The sequence below is a fragment of the Podarcis pityusensis genome (assembly GCF_964106645.2).
Source record: "Podarcis pityusensis genome assembly, chromosome: 2".
Classification (NCBI taxonomy): Eukaryota; Metazoa; Chordata; class Lepidosauria; order Squamata; family Lacertidae; genus Podarcis; species Podarcis pityusensis.
In genome coordinates this window covers 3471613-3488925 of record NC_138029.1, presented here as the reverse complement: position 1 = coordinate 3488925, position 17313 = coordinate 3471613, and the positions used below count along the sequence as shown (strand labels likewise).

At 46.4% G+C, this 17313-nt stretch overlaps 1 protein-coding gene across 4 annotated transcripts in view; it reads right to left on the bottom strand.

Moving 5' to 3' along the window:
* Positions 1-17313, bottom strand: part of RAPGEF3 (Rap guanine nucleotide exchange factor 3) — a 57970-nt gene that overhangs the window by 23441 nt on the left and 17216 nt on the right. For 2 of the 4 annotated variants that reach the window (XM_080989986.1, XM_080989988.1), the window contains 11 exons: positions 14090-14143; positions 10504-10610; positions 9429-9550; positions 8560-8722; positions 7708-7792; positions 6376-6436; positions 4564-4640; positions 3204-3350; positions 1584-1699; positions 799-887; positions 406-484 (listed from right to left, as the gene is read on the bottom strand). In XM_080989986.1, the coding sequence (XP_080846112.1) occupies positions 406-484; positions 799-887; positions 1584-1699; positions 3204-3350; positions 4564-4640; positions 6376-6436; positions 7708-7792; positions 8560-8722; positions 9429-9550; positions 10504-10610; positions 14090-14143 (1100 nt within the window). Of the gene's footprint in view, positions 1-405; positions 485-798; positions 888-1583; positions 1700-3203; positions 3351-4563; positions 4641-6375; positions 6437-7707; positions 7793-8559; positions 8723-9428; positions 9551-10503; positions 10611-14089; positions 14144-15427; positions 15509-17313 lie in introns of all 4 variants that reach the window. The other 2 variants (XM_080989985.1, XM_080989987.1) reach the window with 2 other exon arrangements.

Sequence of the window (17313 nt, the reverse complement as noted above, 5' to 3'; positions counted from 1 at the left end):
ACAACTTTTGCTCCCTTAATCTGAGATGCCCTTTTAGTCAAACTAAAGTTTATTAATTGGTTAACCTAGCCAATTAATCAACTAGAATTTACAGCCCTGATTAAAATGTATGCTGTTCAGACGAAGCCACTTTCATTCTTAACCTGGGACACTAGAGATGTATGGAGCATACATCTGGGATCTCTCTAGTGCAAGGATGAGCAGCTAGCAGACCCTGGGCCAAATCTGGTCCCCAAAGTCTCCTCCCCAACACTGCTATTTAGCATCCCAGAGGCAAGGCAGGCATGCACAGGGAACAGCTTGCCAGCAGCCCACCAAACTAGGCCTCTAAAGTGGCCTTCCAAACAGAACTGCTTGGTGACTAGGGCTGTAGGATCCAGCAGAGAAACAAACCACAAAGGATATTGTTGGAGCAGAGCTCTGCACAGCTGTGGTGTTGGCATGAACACATTATGTGTCAGAAGGAAATCTCCAAGGAAGGTGTCTATAGAGATGGCAGAGAAGCATGGTGAAACATTATTACAAGGGCTAGATGATCTCCTAGATGATCTGCATTTAAACTCCTGTAACCTGACAAATCGTCCCATGCGCATTCTTCCAGTGTACACACATTGCCCTGTACACTTCAAGGGAGACGACAACTCCACAAATACAAAGGAATGTGCCTGTGTAGATGCCCCTCTGTTCAAACTTCTTTCCCCAGTTCTTAGCGCTAAAGTGGCCCATGAACCAAGGACTGGCATGGGGTTTTCTCCGGTGTATTAACTAACCCTTCTCTTTAAGTGGCCCTCGACTTACCTATGGGGTCAGAGAGCGTAGAGTCTGGACGCATGGTTTCCAGCAGATAATCAAGTATTTTTTCAGGGGTCCCAGACATCACTGAGTACCTGAACAGGAGAGGAAAGCATGAACTTCTCAGAAAGCATGACAATGAGGTGGAAACCAGAAGCAAGTGATGCACCTAAGCAGTAAATGCCCCCCCCCTTCCCATATCATTAGCTGATTTGGGGGGAAAGCAACAACCCAGGTTTGGCATATGAATATTTTTCTCACAAACACATTACATAATAGGTTTTGTAGTCTAGAGTTGCCACACAAACAATGAGTGATGATCTCCTGTCCATATTTTGTGCCCACAGTTGTACAGTATCGTATATTTTGTAGTCTTAAGGTTGCACATGAGCAAAGAAGCATGCAGAAGAACTACACTATCGACAACTACCATACTTGCCCAGTGGACCTTACAGAAGCAGATGGAAATTTAAATACATCTTCCTGTGGGGGGAGTGGGGAGCCCCGATGTTTTGGCATCAGGAAAACTCCAAATGTTCTCTCTGATTCTATTTCATGTGGAATCCAACAGCAATGCTACATTAAGATCCCCTAGAAAAAGCACCATGGCAGTCGGATGAGCTGCTTCTGCAGCTGCCTGCAAAGCACTTCCAAGAGCAGGAAGTACACCCAGCCCTGTTTTGTGGGGAAGGCAAGAAAAACAAGCAGAAAGAGCCTGTGGGTGCATCAGACAGAAGCTATTTCTGCCTCTAGGAGGGAGCAGGGAAGTGAAGGGGGCCAGACCGCAGTACCTACTGCTCCCTGGAGTCCCAGGAAGGTGACTGGAGCTGCTGCCTTGCAAATTCTTCTCCAGAACAAGCACCACCTTCCCATGTTCCTTCAGCCGCAGAGTGTTGGCTTCAACATCCTAGACAGGAAAGCATAAGCTAGTGAACTGGGTTGCCTTACCATGCTTCGGGCACGTCTACACTGGAGCTGAATAACAGCCATTGGCCCTAGGCCAATGACATCCTCAGATGCTATCCTAATGGGCCTCCTTTAGGGCAGAAAATCAGTGAGTTGTACACTTCTGAATTCCATGTTGGGTATCACATCAAGATACTAGCCTCGTGCAGCTCCTCCACTTGAAGTCAAAGTGCTCAGCCCAGTCTGCTCACTCTGCCACACAACTAATTTCATAATGGTGTAAAGCAGGGAAAGAGGCCTAGGATTCTAGTTCTATGCTATATCTGCTGTGAGAGATTGCAGTCAAATACAACAATGCATATTCTTGCTAGTTAGTAAGTTGAGGGGCAAATAACCACAGAGCTGTATTGCTGATAGGCAAAGACTCAGACCATGGAAATGTAATGGGTAGAGGGGGCTCTGTGTGATGTTATTTCCCCCTCCTCTCCTGGGGGACAAGGAACATACAGAATTTCCTCTTTCCTCCTCTCTCTCTCTTCCTTTGTCAAGCCATGAGGGCAGACATGCCCTCTGCTTGTTCCAGTAACAGGCATACGTCTGAAACTGTTTTTACTGTAAATATACCGTATTTTTCACTCTATAAGACGCACCAGACCACAAGACACACCTAGTTTTTGGAGGAGGAAAAAAAGAAAAAAAATATTCTGAATCTCAGAAGCCAGAACAGCAAGAGGGATTGCTGCGCAGTGAAAGCAGCAATCCCTCTTGCTGTTCTGGCTTCTGGGATAGCTGCGCAGCCTGCATTCGCTCCATAAGACGCAAACACATTTCCCCTTACTTTTTAGGAGGGAAAAAGTGAGTCTTATAGAGCAAAAAATACGGTAAGTATTTTACCTGCATAGTTTTTACTGCTGCTGTAGCTGAGAACCAATGCAAGACCTCGTGTAAGTAAATCATATCTGAAGCTTACTTTTCAGTCTAGGTGAATGAATAGGGGGAGTCAGCTTGCTTCACAGCTGGACACAATTAAAAGAAGGCTTTGCAGACTATTCCTATATGCATACATTTTGCATTACACTGATAAAATGGAAGCATGCAGAGGAAGACCAGCCAGGAATGGGCAAACGCCCAGTTGAAACAGAGTGACTGGTCATTTGCAACCTGCCCTTCACAATGGATCCCTGCTCAGGTGCCTAAGGGAAAGCAAGGCTGCTTCTGGAAAGGACAGGATAATAAACAACCAGGCTTTGCAGGTGGGATGGAGGGACTTCAAAGCAAGGAGCTTAGTGTACAGAGGAAAGGAGAACATTCAGGCACAGACGTGTGGCAGAAGTCCTGGAGAAACTGCTGGTAACTTCATTTATTGCTGCCTCCTGATCCCTTAATGCCCTCAAATTCCTTACATTTGAGACAAAATTCCTTCCCAGGGCAAACTATTGAGCGCTGAAAACTGTCAGAGAATGGAAGGACCCCAGCCTCCATGTGTGACCCAACTCCTGGCCCACCTTGAGGATGCGATTGAAGTCCCGTTTGTCCACACGTAGAAAGTGGCAGCTGTCTTCACGGAGGATGATGGTGGCTGCACGGGGGGCATCATTCACCAGCGCCAGCTGCCCAAAGTCATCACCCTCGTGCAGAGTGGATACTAAGCCCTGAAAAGTGAGTGCACCACATCCGTTACTGCTCCAAGGGACATTTCCATGGCAAATACGGGGGACCCTGCTGAGGGCAACTGAATACCAAGGCCACTCACCAATTCTCCTTTATTTTCCCTCCCCTCGCTGCTGTCACCACCACCCCTCGCAATAGGCTTATTTTTGTTCTCTGACTGGCAAAGCATCTACGTCTCAGGGCAGCCACTCCTGGTGGGCAGGGGCTCTTCAGGGTTTCATGCAGGTGTCCTTTCCAGACTCAACTCGGGGCTTTTTGGGTGCAACACATGCACTCTTGCTAAACCTGAGGCTGCTGACTCATAGGCTGGGCATTGTTTGCGGGTTTGGGCAGTGGGGGGGGATGGGGATTGTTGCTGTTACTGATATTTTTAATTTTAGATCTTACGATTTATGTGGAATTCATTTCTACTTGGCTGTGTACTTTTGGATGTTTTATTTGTTGTTTATGATCATTTTTGATATGTTTGTGATTACATATTTTTCTCCATGTTTCAAGCTGCCTTGAGAATGGTTTCAACCATGGAAAGGTGGCATACAAATAAAATTATGTGACTTTGTAACTTGTAAAGTAGCACTCTCTGCGTTGGCAGCTAAGAAGATCAGGAGGAAGGAACTAGATAAAATAGCAGTCAACTGCAAAGGGGATTCGGATATTTAATTTGGCACATTTTACTAGAGAATCTTCTGCTATTCCATTTTATGCAACAAATAATCATGGTAGTTGTGACCGTGGTTTATATTGTATGTGTAGTGCCTGATGATTTTATGGTTATTGCTGTTTTTCCTTTTGTTATTTTTCTGAATGATGCCATGGCCTATGGCTAGCCCAATAAAAGTCTATGATGATGATGATGATGAAATAAAATTATGTATGTATATATGTAGATATATGAATCACAGTCCTCCCCCAAAGGTATGTTGACTGACTGAGTTATTTTTCAAAAGAACACCAGAGGGAGAGCCGGATCAGCATATTAAATATGACAAGCAAGGTGTTCATACTACCGTGAAACTTTGGGACAAACAAGTATTATATTGTATATAAATGTAATCTGACCTAAAAGCATCAATATATGACAAGAAACATCTACGTAAATAGATTTCTCTTAGTCCAGATGTGGATATAAAATTTCCTACACACACACCGAACTTAACCCCAAGCTGACCCTTTCCAGAGATTAAACATACAAACCTTGTCATGTGTGACAACGTTGACTGATCCCTTCCAGATGATGTACCAGGAGGTGCCCTTGTCCCCTTGGCTGAACACTGGAGGGGGGAAATCCTTCGCATCAGTGCTATGGGACTTATGCTTTGAGACACATGCAAAATGAGTGCCCAAGGGCACAGACCAGCCTTCCCCAATGTGTTTGGGACTACAACTCCTATCTGCCCCAGCCAGAATGGCCATGCTGACTGGAGCCAATGGGAATTATAGTCTGAAACATCTGGCGGTCACAGCAGAGCAGGGAAAGCAGCACAGGCAACATGTTAGAGGCAAAGGAGGAAATGATCAGCTTGGACTAGGGTGGGGTGGGGGGCACAGGAACAAGTGGGCAAAGCAAGAAGAACAGGTTCTCAAGGGAGCCTTCAAAAGAGCTGCCACAGGGAATTGGAAATGAGGATAAATAGATAGGAAGTTTTCCTTCTGAATTGCACAGGGTAGAAGATTGCTGTGTGTCACATTTGACCCTCTCAAAAGTCACTGGGATGATGGCACAGCAACAACACACAAGACCCATCCCCATTCCAAAGACTACTGCAATGCACTCTTCTTTCCTTGCGCCTGATCTGGATATAAAACTTCTGCTCAGAGACCTGCCCTGGTTGCTGATTTGCTACCAGGCCAAGTTCAAAGTGTTATTATTACTATAAAAAAGGTAATGGTACCCCTGCCCGTACGGGCCAGTCGTGTCCGACTCTAGGGTTGTGCGCCCATCTCACTTAAGAGGCCGGGGGCCAGCGCTGTCTGAAGACACTTCCGGATCACGTGGCCAGCGTGATGAAGCTGCATCTGGCGAGCCAGCGCAGCACACGGAAACGCCGTTTACCTTCCCGCTAGTAAGCAGTCCCTAATTATCTACTTGCACCCGGGGGTGCTTTCGAACTGCTAGGTTGGCAGGAGCTGGGACCGAGCAATGGGAGTGCACCCTGCCGCAGGGATTTGAACCGCCGACCTGACGATCGGCAAGTCCTAGGCGCTGAGGTTTTACGCACAGCGCCACCCGCATCCCACTATTATTACTATATAAAGCCCTTAACAGCTTGGACCAGTTTACCTATGCGATCGTCTTACCCCCCTGAACACCCACCCGACTGCTTCCATCTACAGAACTGGTACTGTTACAGGTGCCACATAATTAATACTCAATCCACATTTGTAAGGAATTGATGCCTTAGTGTGGCAGCATCCCAATTTTGAACTCCCTGCCTAATGACAGCAGGCAGGAGCCTTCACTGGACTCTTTTTCAGTGCCTTGACAGGCAAGCCTATCAAGACAGGTAGAATGCTGACATATCTTAATCTGGTATTTAGCTTATCGTTGGTTTTAATTATTTTTTTGAGGTTTTAAATTGTTGCTTTTCACTGATAATTTTATTGTTTTGCTCTTTTTTGTAAACTGTGCTGAGGTTTAACTACAATCAAGAAGTGTATAAATATTGTGAAATAAATAAACAAGCCAACTTATAGTGGCTGCAAGATACTGCTCCTTGATAGTGTTTGGCTGGTTGAAATGTGTCCTTCAACTCTGATGATACACGTTGATAGCTGGGTGGAAGGGAGAAAAGTGTGTGTGTAGAAATAGCTCTTTGCACAAAGGTAAATTTGACATTCCTTGCTCTGACCACTTTTGCCTCGGGCACCACCCACCCCTGCCATGTGGCCCCAAGAAGGTCGCTGAGATGAGACATGGCCCTCAGACTGAGCTATGGGAATGCTTGCAGGAAGTCAAGAGAAGAGCTAGGCTGAAAGTGACTAAACCATTGCCAGCCAGTTACTCACACACAGTTCCAGCCTTTGCATGGGATTCGAACAGCAGGACAGCAGCCAGTTCCCTCTTCACCTGTGGCAGGAGGGAGACAAGCAATGAGATTGCCCTAGAAAACCACTTGCACAAACAGCCGAGGCAGAACATAACTTTGGTGATTAAAGGTGATGGCCACACTGGCAGAGGAAGAGGGGGGCGGGGGGGAGTGCACCACCCCCGGCAGCGTGATCCTGGTGGGGTGCCATTGCGGCTGCTCCCCCCACCCATGCTGGACGCCATGCCCCCGCAGACAGTGTGCCATGCCCCCAGGATGCACGCCAGCCACGCCCCCGCCTGCTCTCCGCCCCCAATGCCAGAGCATGAAGCTCCACCACTGGTTGGCCAAGCAGGAAGCAAGTTCATGGAAGGTACACATGCATAAAGGCTTCTAGGGAGGAAACATCCACACTTGGGTCAGCACAGTTCTGATTACTACATACTATTCATACTAGTCAATAGCTATACTTCTCTGTAATCTTGGTGGTTCTTAAAGAGAAGTCCACCTAGAAGCTCATTTATGTGTACTAAATTATAGTCAACAAAAAAAATGTAGTGATACATATTTCTTAACATCAACATACGGTGCTATATTTGTCAAATTTTGCTAATAATGCTGGATGACAAAGTTCTGGTTACCAGATGCCCCTGGTGGTGATGAACTGCTCACCACCTAATCTTATTTGTGGACTTAACAGCCAGCTGCCATTCTTTCATTTTTGATTTCTGGACTGTGCTTAGACTGCTTTGCATGTTCAAATTGACACAGCTCCCCTCCTCTGATTCACCCATCAAATACAGTCCATTAAGTCACTGAAGCATACTGAGTTCAGAACTGAAGAAAAAGGGACTCTTGATGCAATGGCTCTGTGTGTGTGTGTGTGTGTGTGTGTGTGTTGGAAGTATGTGAGCAGAGAAAATAAGCAAACTGAAATATTTAGAAAACTTGACAGGTGCCAATTCTAAAAGTAGCATCATAAATTCTTTACATCTAGTGTCACAGCAACCCCCCCCCCTCCTAACGTGCATGTATTTTCACCCCCTACATCTGTATAGGAGATGGATCCAGTCTGACGCAGGCTCAGGCAGCAGGTGGGCAGGTTTGAAGTGACTGACAAATGAAAGGAAGCAACCAGGTGGAAATTGGACAAATCTGCTAGATAGGTTCATCCTATCAAATGGAATAGCTAATGGCGGGGGTGGGTGGGATTTGTTTGGCCATCCCATTGGTTTCCATTCCTAGCCATCCATTACTCATGGCATTCAAATTAAAGATGGGCCAAATGAGGCAGAATCTGACCGTTACTTACAGAACTGGAGAGATGGGCGACAGCTTTGATGTGCAGCAGCTCCTCAAAGATCAGTGCAAGCTCCTCATCTGTGCGCTGGCCAGGGCTGGAGGAGAGTGTACAGGTAAGGCACACATATGTCAGGTTCTCCTGTCACTTTACAGCACTCACCACCACCGCATCCTCATCCCCAAGACCGTGTGCATTACCCTGACTCCTTCAAAGCAAAGGATGTAAATTCATGGCATAAACCTCCTTGCTTCTTCTGATCATGGGGAAGGACAAGGAAGAGAGCAAACTACCAATGCAGCAACAGGACGTCCTTAACCTCCATCATATCCTCTGGCACGAGGGCCAGACGCCAGGTAGCTTGGCTACAATCATGAGGGCGAGAAATTCACTTTTAAAGTTAGGAAAAGCCTACTAGAACAGGCCAGTGGGCTATGTAATCCAGGATCCTGTTCTCACAGGGGCCAATCACTTGCTGAATCAGATCTTATCAGATGTGCATAAAATCCAAAGAGAGATTTTCCTTAACCCTGCGTCAATTCAGCACGTAATATCAGATTTTTGTAAAGCATAACTGCGAACAATGAGAAAAGCTCTCAGACCCAGGGGAATTAATCAGCAAAGAACAGCATCAAAATACAGGTCAAGCAAAAGTGTGGATGAGTCCCTAGAAAGGCAGGATTTAAATAAAGCGAATGAATGAAATAATCAAGGAAACAATATATACATTTCTTTCTATCTATCCACCTGCACTTTCGTTCACTAATAAACAGAAATGGCTTTGCTGTTCTATCAGCAGCAAAGCCTTAAACCTTCCACATTTCCTCCCTGCCTGCCACACTATAGCTCAGTCCTCACACTCACAGTTTGTGCAAGATGGTGGTGAGCAAGGCGGTAGGGCCCAGCTGGGTGAGCAATGCCAGTGCCTCCAGGAGCTCCTCCCCATCCCGGTCTTCAGCGCTTGGCTCCAGGGCCACGAAGCGGAAGAACTGGGTGTCGCGGTCCTGGAAATAGCTCTCCTGCCGCACTGCACAGGGAAGGCGGGTGAAAGCAGGATGAGAATAAGAGAGCACAAGGGGATGGGGAGGGAACCTGTGGTCCTCCGGGAACTATTGGACAACACCTCCCATCACCCCTGATTGCTGGCTATGTTGGCTGGGGCTGATGGGAGCTGTAGTCATCAGCTACTGGAAGGTCACAGCTTCCCTGCCCTTAGAACAAGCCAACAGAAGATATGAAGAGCCCCCTGCCAGCATATCTGCTCCCAGTTGCGTTGCCTCTTATAGCTTTCTCTTTCTCCCTGTGACAGGCAGCTATCTGGACAGTGAAGGAGTGCAAAGTGGCATTACAGCTGCTGGGTAAGACCAGTGGGCACACAAAGAAACAGAGGGTGAGGGGTCCTTGGAGAGCACCCAATCCAGCCCCCTTCTCCAGTGGCAGACCTTGGGGTTTCAAATATCAGCAGTGCCCTGCGCAATGCCAAAATTCGGTGCCCCCCAAGGCTTTCCCTGTGGAAACCTGCTCTCTTCTGCTGAATCGGAGCAAAGAGCAATCTGCAGAAAACCCAAACTGCTGCTTGTGTCGATTCAGCAGTTCAGATTGGGTTTTGCTGGGGGAAACAGCAGGGCAAAAAACAAAAGTGCTCTGACGTGGACCGGCTTGGTTAGGTAGCACCGTGAGCAGCGGGATCCTGAGACTGTCATGGCCCCCCTTCTTTCCTCTGGTTGTCTCACCATGAGCCAAGACTCCTTCGTCCACCAGCACCTGGCAGAGTCCAAGGGCCTGACTGCGCGTCTGTACAGAAAACTCTGCGCTGAGAAGCACATCCACCAGCTCCTTCCCAGAACAGCACTGCCTGGAAGGGAGACACCAAACAGAGTTCATGGGAAGAATTCCCACAATCTACAGCAGAGCTAGATGGGCAAGTTCTGAACTTCAGATTGGATTTCCAGTTTTAAAGCTCTAGATCTCCCCTCCGCTCCCCCTCCCCCTTTCCTTGGTTTTGGGGGTTTCATCTTTTGGTTGTCTGGAAAGGACAAGACAAGACATAGTTAATTTCTGGAACTCATTGCCATAAGATGCGGCATTGGCCACTGTCTTTAAGGACAATTCATGGGGGGGAGGAGGGGCTTTCCAGTGGCAATTTAGTCATGTATAGCCTCCAAGTTCAGAGGCAGAATGCCCTCCTTACCTACCTGTAACTATTGCCATCACGTCCTATTTATGGTTTCCCAAAGTTGGTCACTCTGGGAATGGGTTGCTCGACTAACTCAGGGATGGGGGACCTGCAGGCCTCCAGATGTTGTCGGACTCCAACTCCCATCAACCCCAGCCAGCATGATCAATGGTTAGGGATGACCAGAGTTGTGGTCCAGCAATATCTGAAAGGCCAAGTTCCCTATCCCAGGACCAGCTGGGCTTTCAGTACAGGATGAATAGGGACATTAGGTTGGTCCAGCCAGCATGGTGTTGTCTACTCTGACTGGCAGAGGCTCTCCAGGGTCTCAGGCAGAGAAAGGTAACTGGCAGAGTAGGCAGAGAAAGTTAACTCTTGTTAACTGATCCTTTTAGAAGCTGCAACCTTCTGCTGTAGAAGGCAGAACTGCAGCAATAGCTTCCCAGCCGCAGAGTCACTACCATTTACTGGGGGTGAGGGAACACTGACACTGACTTTGGGAAAAATTTCAGGGGCAGCTAGTTGGTTCACTCGCAAGAGCCCCCCGCCCCTAAAGGAAGCAGCATGCCCACATACCCTGCAGCTCACTAGCTGCCCCTGACTCCTTCTACGAGGGACAGGTATATGCACACCTGTAAAGCCGGAGGTGGTGCTTGTGATCGCGGATTAGGTCCGGGTACAAGATGACCAGATGTGCACAGAGGAGCCTCCCTGCTCTCTGAATTTTGTTCGATGAAGCCTGTGAAAGAATATGGCAAGAGCTTGCTTGCTTGCTACATTTGTACCAGACAGCCATTCCACCAACCAGTGTTCCAGGTTGGCAAATGTGACCATTTCAAACACAACAAAACAAATGCAGGAACAATTAAATACAAGTATTTATGCACCTATTTATTTGCAGCATGGGTGGGGAACCTCTCTATTGCATGAAGGGGGGGAATCACATTAATTGCTCTGCCCACTTTGCTTCTGGCTCTGTGCACCATTGGCATGTGGCCCTTGGAAGGTTGCCCAGAAGGGAATGTGGCCCTTGGCATGAAAAGGTCCCCTGCCCCTTATTCATGGCATTTCTACGCTGCTCCACAACACAGAGCACCCGTGTGGCATAGCGGTTGGTTGGTTTGTTTTTGCTCAACACACAACAAAAAGGACAAAATAAACCATAGTGAGAATACAATCAGTCGCACCTTACATAGAGAATTAATATAAATTACATAATCCATAAACTGTAATGGTCTCTTCTTTTAAACCCGACTTCCCATCTACTCCATAAATCAAATTACCATTCTTTGCTGCCAATACATGTTATTACTGTCATCTCAAATCACTTCAAAATATGTTAAATCATATAACTAGTGAACAATACTGCTGGAATTATTCAAATGCTGCTACAGATTTTAAGTCAGTATTATTAATTTTCAAATATATTTTAAATACTTCCCATTTTGAAATGAATTCTTTCCTTTGTTTTTTAATTTTTCAGATAGGCTATCTAATTCAGCATAGTCAATCATTTTTTGGACCCACTCTTGTCTTGAGAGAACTTTTTCACTTTTCCACATTGTAGCTACAAGAACCCTCGCTGCCACTGTTGCGTAGAGAAAAATATCATTAATTTTTTTAGGGAAGTCCATATCAATAATACCCAGTAAGTATACCTCTGGCTTGAAGTTAAAATCATGAGGACTACAAGTGGCGTAGTGGTTACTGTGCAGGAGAAGGACCTGGGAGACCAGGGTTCAAATCCCCACCCAGCCATGAAGCTCACTGGGTGACCTTGGGCCAGTCACTGTATCTCAGCCTAACCCACCTCACAGGGTTGTTGTGAGGATGAGATGGGGAGGAGAAGTATGTCTGCCACCTTCAGCTTTTTGGAAGGATGGTGGGATAGGATAGGATAGGATAGGATAGGATAGGATAGGATAGGAAGCAATCATAGTAGCTTTCAGAAAATAAGACAAAACTTCCAAAACCACCAAAGTTAAAGCACCAATTTTAAAATGGAGAGACCTGTGCCATATAGTTATTTAAAAGGCCTGGGTGAAGAGAAAGGCTTTCATCTGGCACTGAAAAGACCACAAAGATGGAGCCAGTGAGCCTCCCTGGGAAGGCTGCTCCATAACTGGGGTGCCACTACTAAAAAGGCCCTCTCCCTGGTGATTATGGCCTTTGCTTCATTTGGGGAAGCACTCAAGAGTAAGAAAAATATTGAAAAGACAGATAAAACAATAAAAAACACTGAATGCAACCAGTTAAAACCAATTACACTATATTCATAAGGCAACCTGTGAGTCAAAGCTTTGCATAAATGGGAATGTATTTGCTTGGCAGCAGAAGATGAGAGACAGGGCTAGCCAGGCTTCCCTGCTCAGGGTCCCACCAAAGGCACTGGGATAACGAACCTTCTGGCTCAGTCTCCAGATACTCAATATCTGGAAAGCCCAAAACTAATTTTGGATTTGGGGGAAAGCAGGGAGGAGAGGAAAGGGATGTTATGCATAGTTGAACAAGTTGTCGTTTGCAGAATAATAAATATGCATGAACAATTGTGTCATATTTATAAACACTTGACCTCCAAAGTCAGATATTTTTGTCTCTGGTTCTTTTCAGCCTTCCACTCACTGTTTCATAGAAGCTCAAAGGTTCAGTCCTAAGATATCATCAGTATGGGCCTGTTCTTGTTTCCATTGAATACAGAACTTCCTTTTAAAAGCTGATTATTTTGAAGGGAGAATACATGGGAACAGGTTCATTTTAAACTCCTCTGTCAATTTGGTTTTAAAATCTGATTTTCTTCCAACTTGCATCCTGGCTACGATGATTGGCTCTCAGCCAGACACGGATCACAGGCTTCCGATATATATCCCCTTTGACTGCCCCCAGCACTTCACAAACATTGCCTTGTTTCAATAATCACAACCACCTTCTGAAGTAGGTGAGTGTTAGCCTCCCTCATATGGGGGAACAGGGTGGGGCCAGGACTGAGTCTGAGAGAGTGGTTTGCCTAGGGACACGTGGCAGATCCTTGTCAAGAACTGAGATTTGAAGAAAGCGCTTTCTGATTTCGCAGTCATAAGAACATAAGAATAGCCTGCTGGCCCATCTTGTCCAGCATCCTGTTCTCACAGAGGCCAGCTAGATGCCTGTTGGAGGCCAGGGAGCAGAAGATGAGCCCCAGAGCCCTCTCACCCCCTGTGCTTTCCAGCAACTGGAACTGGCAGTTGTGATCTTCACAATCATGAGGACTAGGAACTTTTTTAAATATAAAAAAATGCAAATAGAGTTTTGTAGCTTCAAATCCCATGGGATAGACAAGCCTTTTCTACAGCTACACCTACATCATGTGTAGGTGGGGCTACCTTTGAAGGTGACCCGGAAACTACAACTAATCCAGAATGCAGCAGCCAGACTGGTGACTGGGAACGGCCGCCGAGACCATATAACACCGGTCTTGAAAGACCTACATTGGCTCCCAGTACGTTTCCGAGCACAATTCAAAGTGTTGGTGCTGACCTTTAAAGCCCTAAACGGCCTCGGTCCAGTATACCTGAAGGAGCGTCTCCACCTCCATCGTTCTACCCGGACACTGAGGTCCAGCACCGAGGGCCTTCTGGCGGTTCCCTCACTACGAGAAGCCAAGTTACAGGGAACCAGGCAGAGGGCCTTCTCGGTAGTGGCGCCCTCCCTGTGGAACGCCCTCCCACCAGATGTCAAAGAGAACAACAACTACCAGACTTTTAGAAGACATCTGAAGGCAGCCCTGTTTAGGGAAGCTTTTAATGTTTGATGTATCATTGTATTTTAATATTCTTTTGGAAGCCGCCCAGAGTGGCTGGGGAAACCCAGCCAGATGGGCGGGGTATAAATAATAAATTATTATTATTATTATTATTATTATTATGTAACACCTTGTCCCTTGAGGTTCTTATACTTTTCAGGCTTTTGCTGCACCACCGTGTACTAATGTGATTTTAGTGTGCAAAAGCTCCCATGAATGTGGCATAAGCCTCAGAAAGGTGGGATGGAAATCTATAATAATAATAATAATAATAATAATAATAATAAATGCTTGCACACATCCCTGAAATACATAGACAGACCTGTGTGAAAGGACACATATCATACCACAAGCCTGTTAGCCCTTGGGGGGGGAGTAACTGCCCCCACTTTTAGGCTGTGCTTCCTTTGTCCCTGTCAAGACGGCTGTTTGATATTTACCTGCTTTAGGTTGTGGCCAGGCACTAAGGCTGATTCGGTGTCTGGAAGAGGGGTCTGGAAAACAAAAAGATCAAGGACATTTCCTTAGTCCATTTACAAAGTGAGGAAGGGGCTGTTGGTTGCGTGTGTTAGCCCAGTACGCAGCCCAGTGCAGAAGAAGGCAGGCATCCTCCCTTGCAAAGGAAGTGGTTCCTCATCCCTGCAAGAGAGAACCTGTGTGCGGGGGGGGGGGGGACAGTTACCAGGCTGACCAGATGTCACATGTTAGGCACCCACAGAGCCACAGTACATCTGAAGGGAAGAAACGCCATGCCGTGCCACAACCCCAAGCCTTCGAGAAAGGAAAACAGGTCTCTTTGTCTGACCTTCATTGGGCAAAAAGCGGCAGAGTTTGGTAGCCAAGTCAACTGTGGCCAGAATGCTAATGGGAGTTGGCTCTGGGGTGGGAAACATGTGGCTCTCCAGATATTGCTGGACCACATCTCGCACCATCTCTGACCATTACCCATGCTGGTTGGGGCTGTTGGGAGTGGGAGTCCAGCAACATCTGGAGGTGCCACAGGTTAGCTACTCCTGAGCTAGGAAGTCTGTTCACACAATGTTGAGTAGGACTTCCAACATGAATTTGAGCCCCATCACATGATTACACCTGATGTGGAATTGGGAGAAGTAACATAACGGCACGATGGTTGAGATTCACTAAAGGAGAACTGCTCAGAATGATGATTGTGTGTAAACTGATAACTTAAGATGCCTGAGGCAAAGGTAGCAGATGAGTATCACACCTGAATATGCAACCTGTCTCCATTAACAATAAATAAATTAAAGGTCCAAAGGGATACAAAAGTTTTGCCTATTTTGATCTGTTTGAGCTGTGATACATACATACATACATACGCATCAGTTGATAGGCATCATGTGATACTGCTCTCGTCATGTGATGAGCATGCAGGTGCAAACTCATCCTGAGACCCACAGCAAAGTTTGCCCCACCCAAGGAGCAGCGGAAGGCAAGGGAGCTCCACCCCTTTCTGAAAATCAGCATGCAGCAGAAACTCACACAGAGTAAGAAAATAGTTGTCAGATGTTGGCCTTGTGACAAATGGTTGGCTGGAGATTAGCTGTGCTCTGGGTGTGGTTGGTGGGAATGAGTTTTATATGTAAAAGATTAATAAGGATGCCTTTGGGAGACGTTACTGTGGTGGAAAAGTGTTGTCTCAGAAATTTCATTTAGTTGCCAATGATGCTTTATATGTGGATTTTTTTACTGCATTTTAGCATTTGATTCTTACTTGTAACCAGTGCTATTTTTCTAGAAAAAGAGGTGCTGGAACTCACCATGAAGACCTCCCTTGTTCTCTTAGAATGGCAACAGTGCTCACCTGAGAGATGGTGGAGCTGAGGTCCAGCAAGTTCCAGCTGAAAAAAAGGCCTGCTTGTAACTCTTTTGTTAAGAGAATATTTTGTTTACTTGCTAATCATGCTGCTTTAAATGGGAATCTTATTGCATTTGATTTTCTTCTGAAATTTTATATTTTTCCATTTTGTCATGTTCTATTTGATGTTTTAAGATAGGCTGTAAAACCACTTGGATATTTTTTAGAACCGTGTAGAGGTAGAGAAATGATTTAAATAAGTACATAAATAAAGATTATACTTTTAAATAAACATATCTGAAGCTTTATGCAGAATCTACAGAGATTCCCCCCCCCCGAAATGTAAATCAGTATAAAAATGATTTAAATAAATGGTTTATTTTCTACTTACTTTAATAGACATATTTGCAGGGACCAGCCTTAAGCACAGCCAGTCCTACAATGAGGTAATGTGAGGCAGCTAGCCCAAGAAGCGGATTCTGTGTTCCATTACAGATGGAACTTCCTACAAATGAACCAGATTTCCTACAGAACACAAACACAACTCTAGTTCAAGTGTTTGCTTGGCCAGAAAGCTCTGGAATTTGGAGTGGTATCATGATAGAGCCCACAGAAATATTTCAGCCTTTGAGTGGTTTGCCAAGTTACCAATAGTTTCTTGAGAAACTGCCCAGCACAGAGAATACAACGCAAGTCCCAAGAAGCATCTCTCCTGGCCTGAGATAGAGTAACCACTAAACAATATTCAAAATGGAGGGAAACATCCAGAGAGACAGAGGCAGGACTCTCAGAGCTCATTTCTGATGAGAATACAGGCACAGGAAAAGGTACTCTGCCCCTAAATGCAACCAGATAAGCCCCAAATGCACGACCTACTTGTCCGTATCTCATTCAGTTACAGAACAATCCTCACTGTGTCTCCTGAATTTCAACTGTGACAAGGGGAGACACCAGAAGCACATCTTCAGCATCCCAAAGGCACATTTCATGAGCATGTGGCCACCCTGTTGGAAAGCCTGCCGAGCTCCTCCTGCAAAGCAAGGTTCCACTGGAGTGGGGCTGATAGTGGGAGGTGCCTCACTATTCTGCTGTGACACCCACCCAGGGGCATATGGGCTGTTACCTCCCTGTCCTTATGCGCTGCCTCTTGTAGCTTTAGGAATGTGTGTGCATGCCCTTCTCCCTGCCCCACAACCAGTGGGAAAGAAGTTTGGGTCTGTGTGTTTCTAGGCTTGGGGTGGCACATCCCTGTGGTGAGACTTCTGGCACTCAGGAGCTGCGCACTGCTTGCCCACTTACCATCCTCCCTGGGGCTGCGCTGATCCCCACCCCCAGCCAGTATCAGGGAATATCTGAACCACCGTCCTTGAGAGCACATGTGCATCTGTGCAGCTGTACTGACCATCCCCTTCTCAGTCAGTGATAGCTAGTAGGAAAGGATAAACAAGCATGACAGGGTAGATTTGAACCAGTGACCTCTCTGGTATGTTTGTGCCTACTTTGCAAACTGCACCACAGAATCCCTTTGCCTGTTGCAGCTTCCTACTTTTGGATCCTTTCCTGCAGGGGGGGAAGGGAAAATGTTCTGTGCGATGGAGATTTCACCCTGCGACTCCTGAGCATGCGAGTGGAAGATCCCTTGGCCACTGCCTGGTCCTCTGCTTTGTTTGTGCTCTGCGGGGCATGGCAATGTGATACGACGCTCCTCCAGCTCAGCCTCCAGAGGTCAGCTCCCTCCAAGCACACACTGCTGTCCTTGGATTGGTTGGCATAGGTGATATTTCCAGGGACACTGGAAGAATGTCTGCTACTTTTATGTAATTTCTCCGCCCCCAGGTTGACATCAGA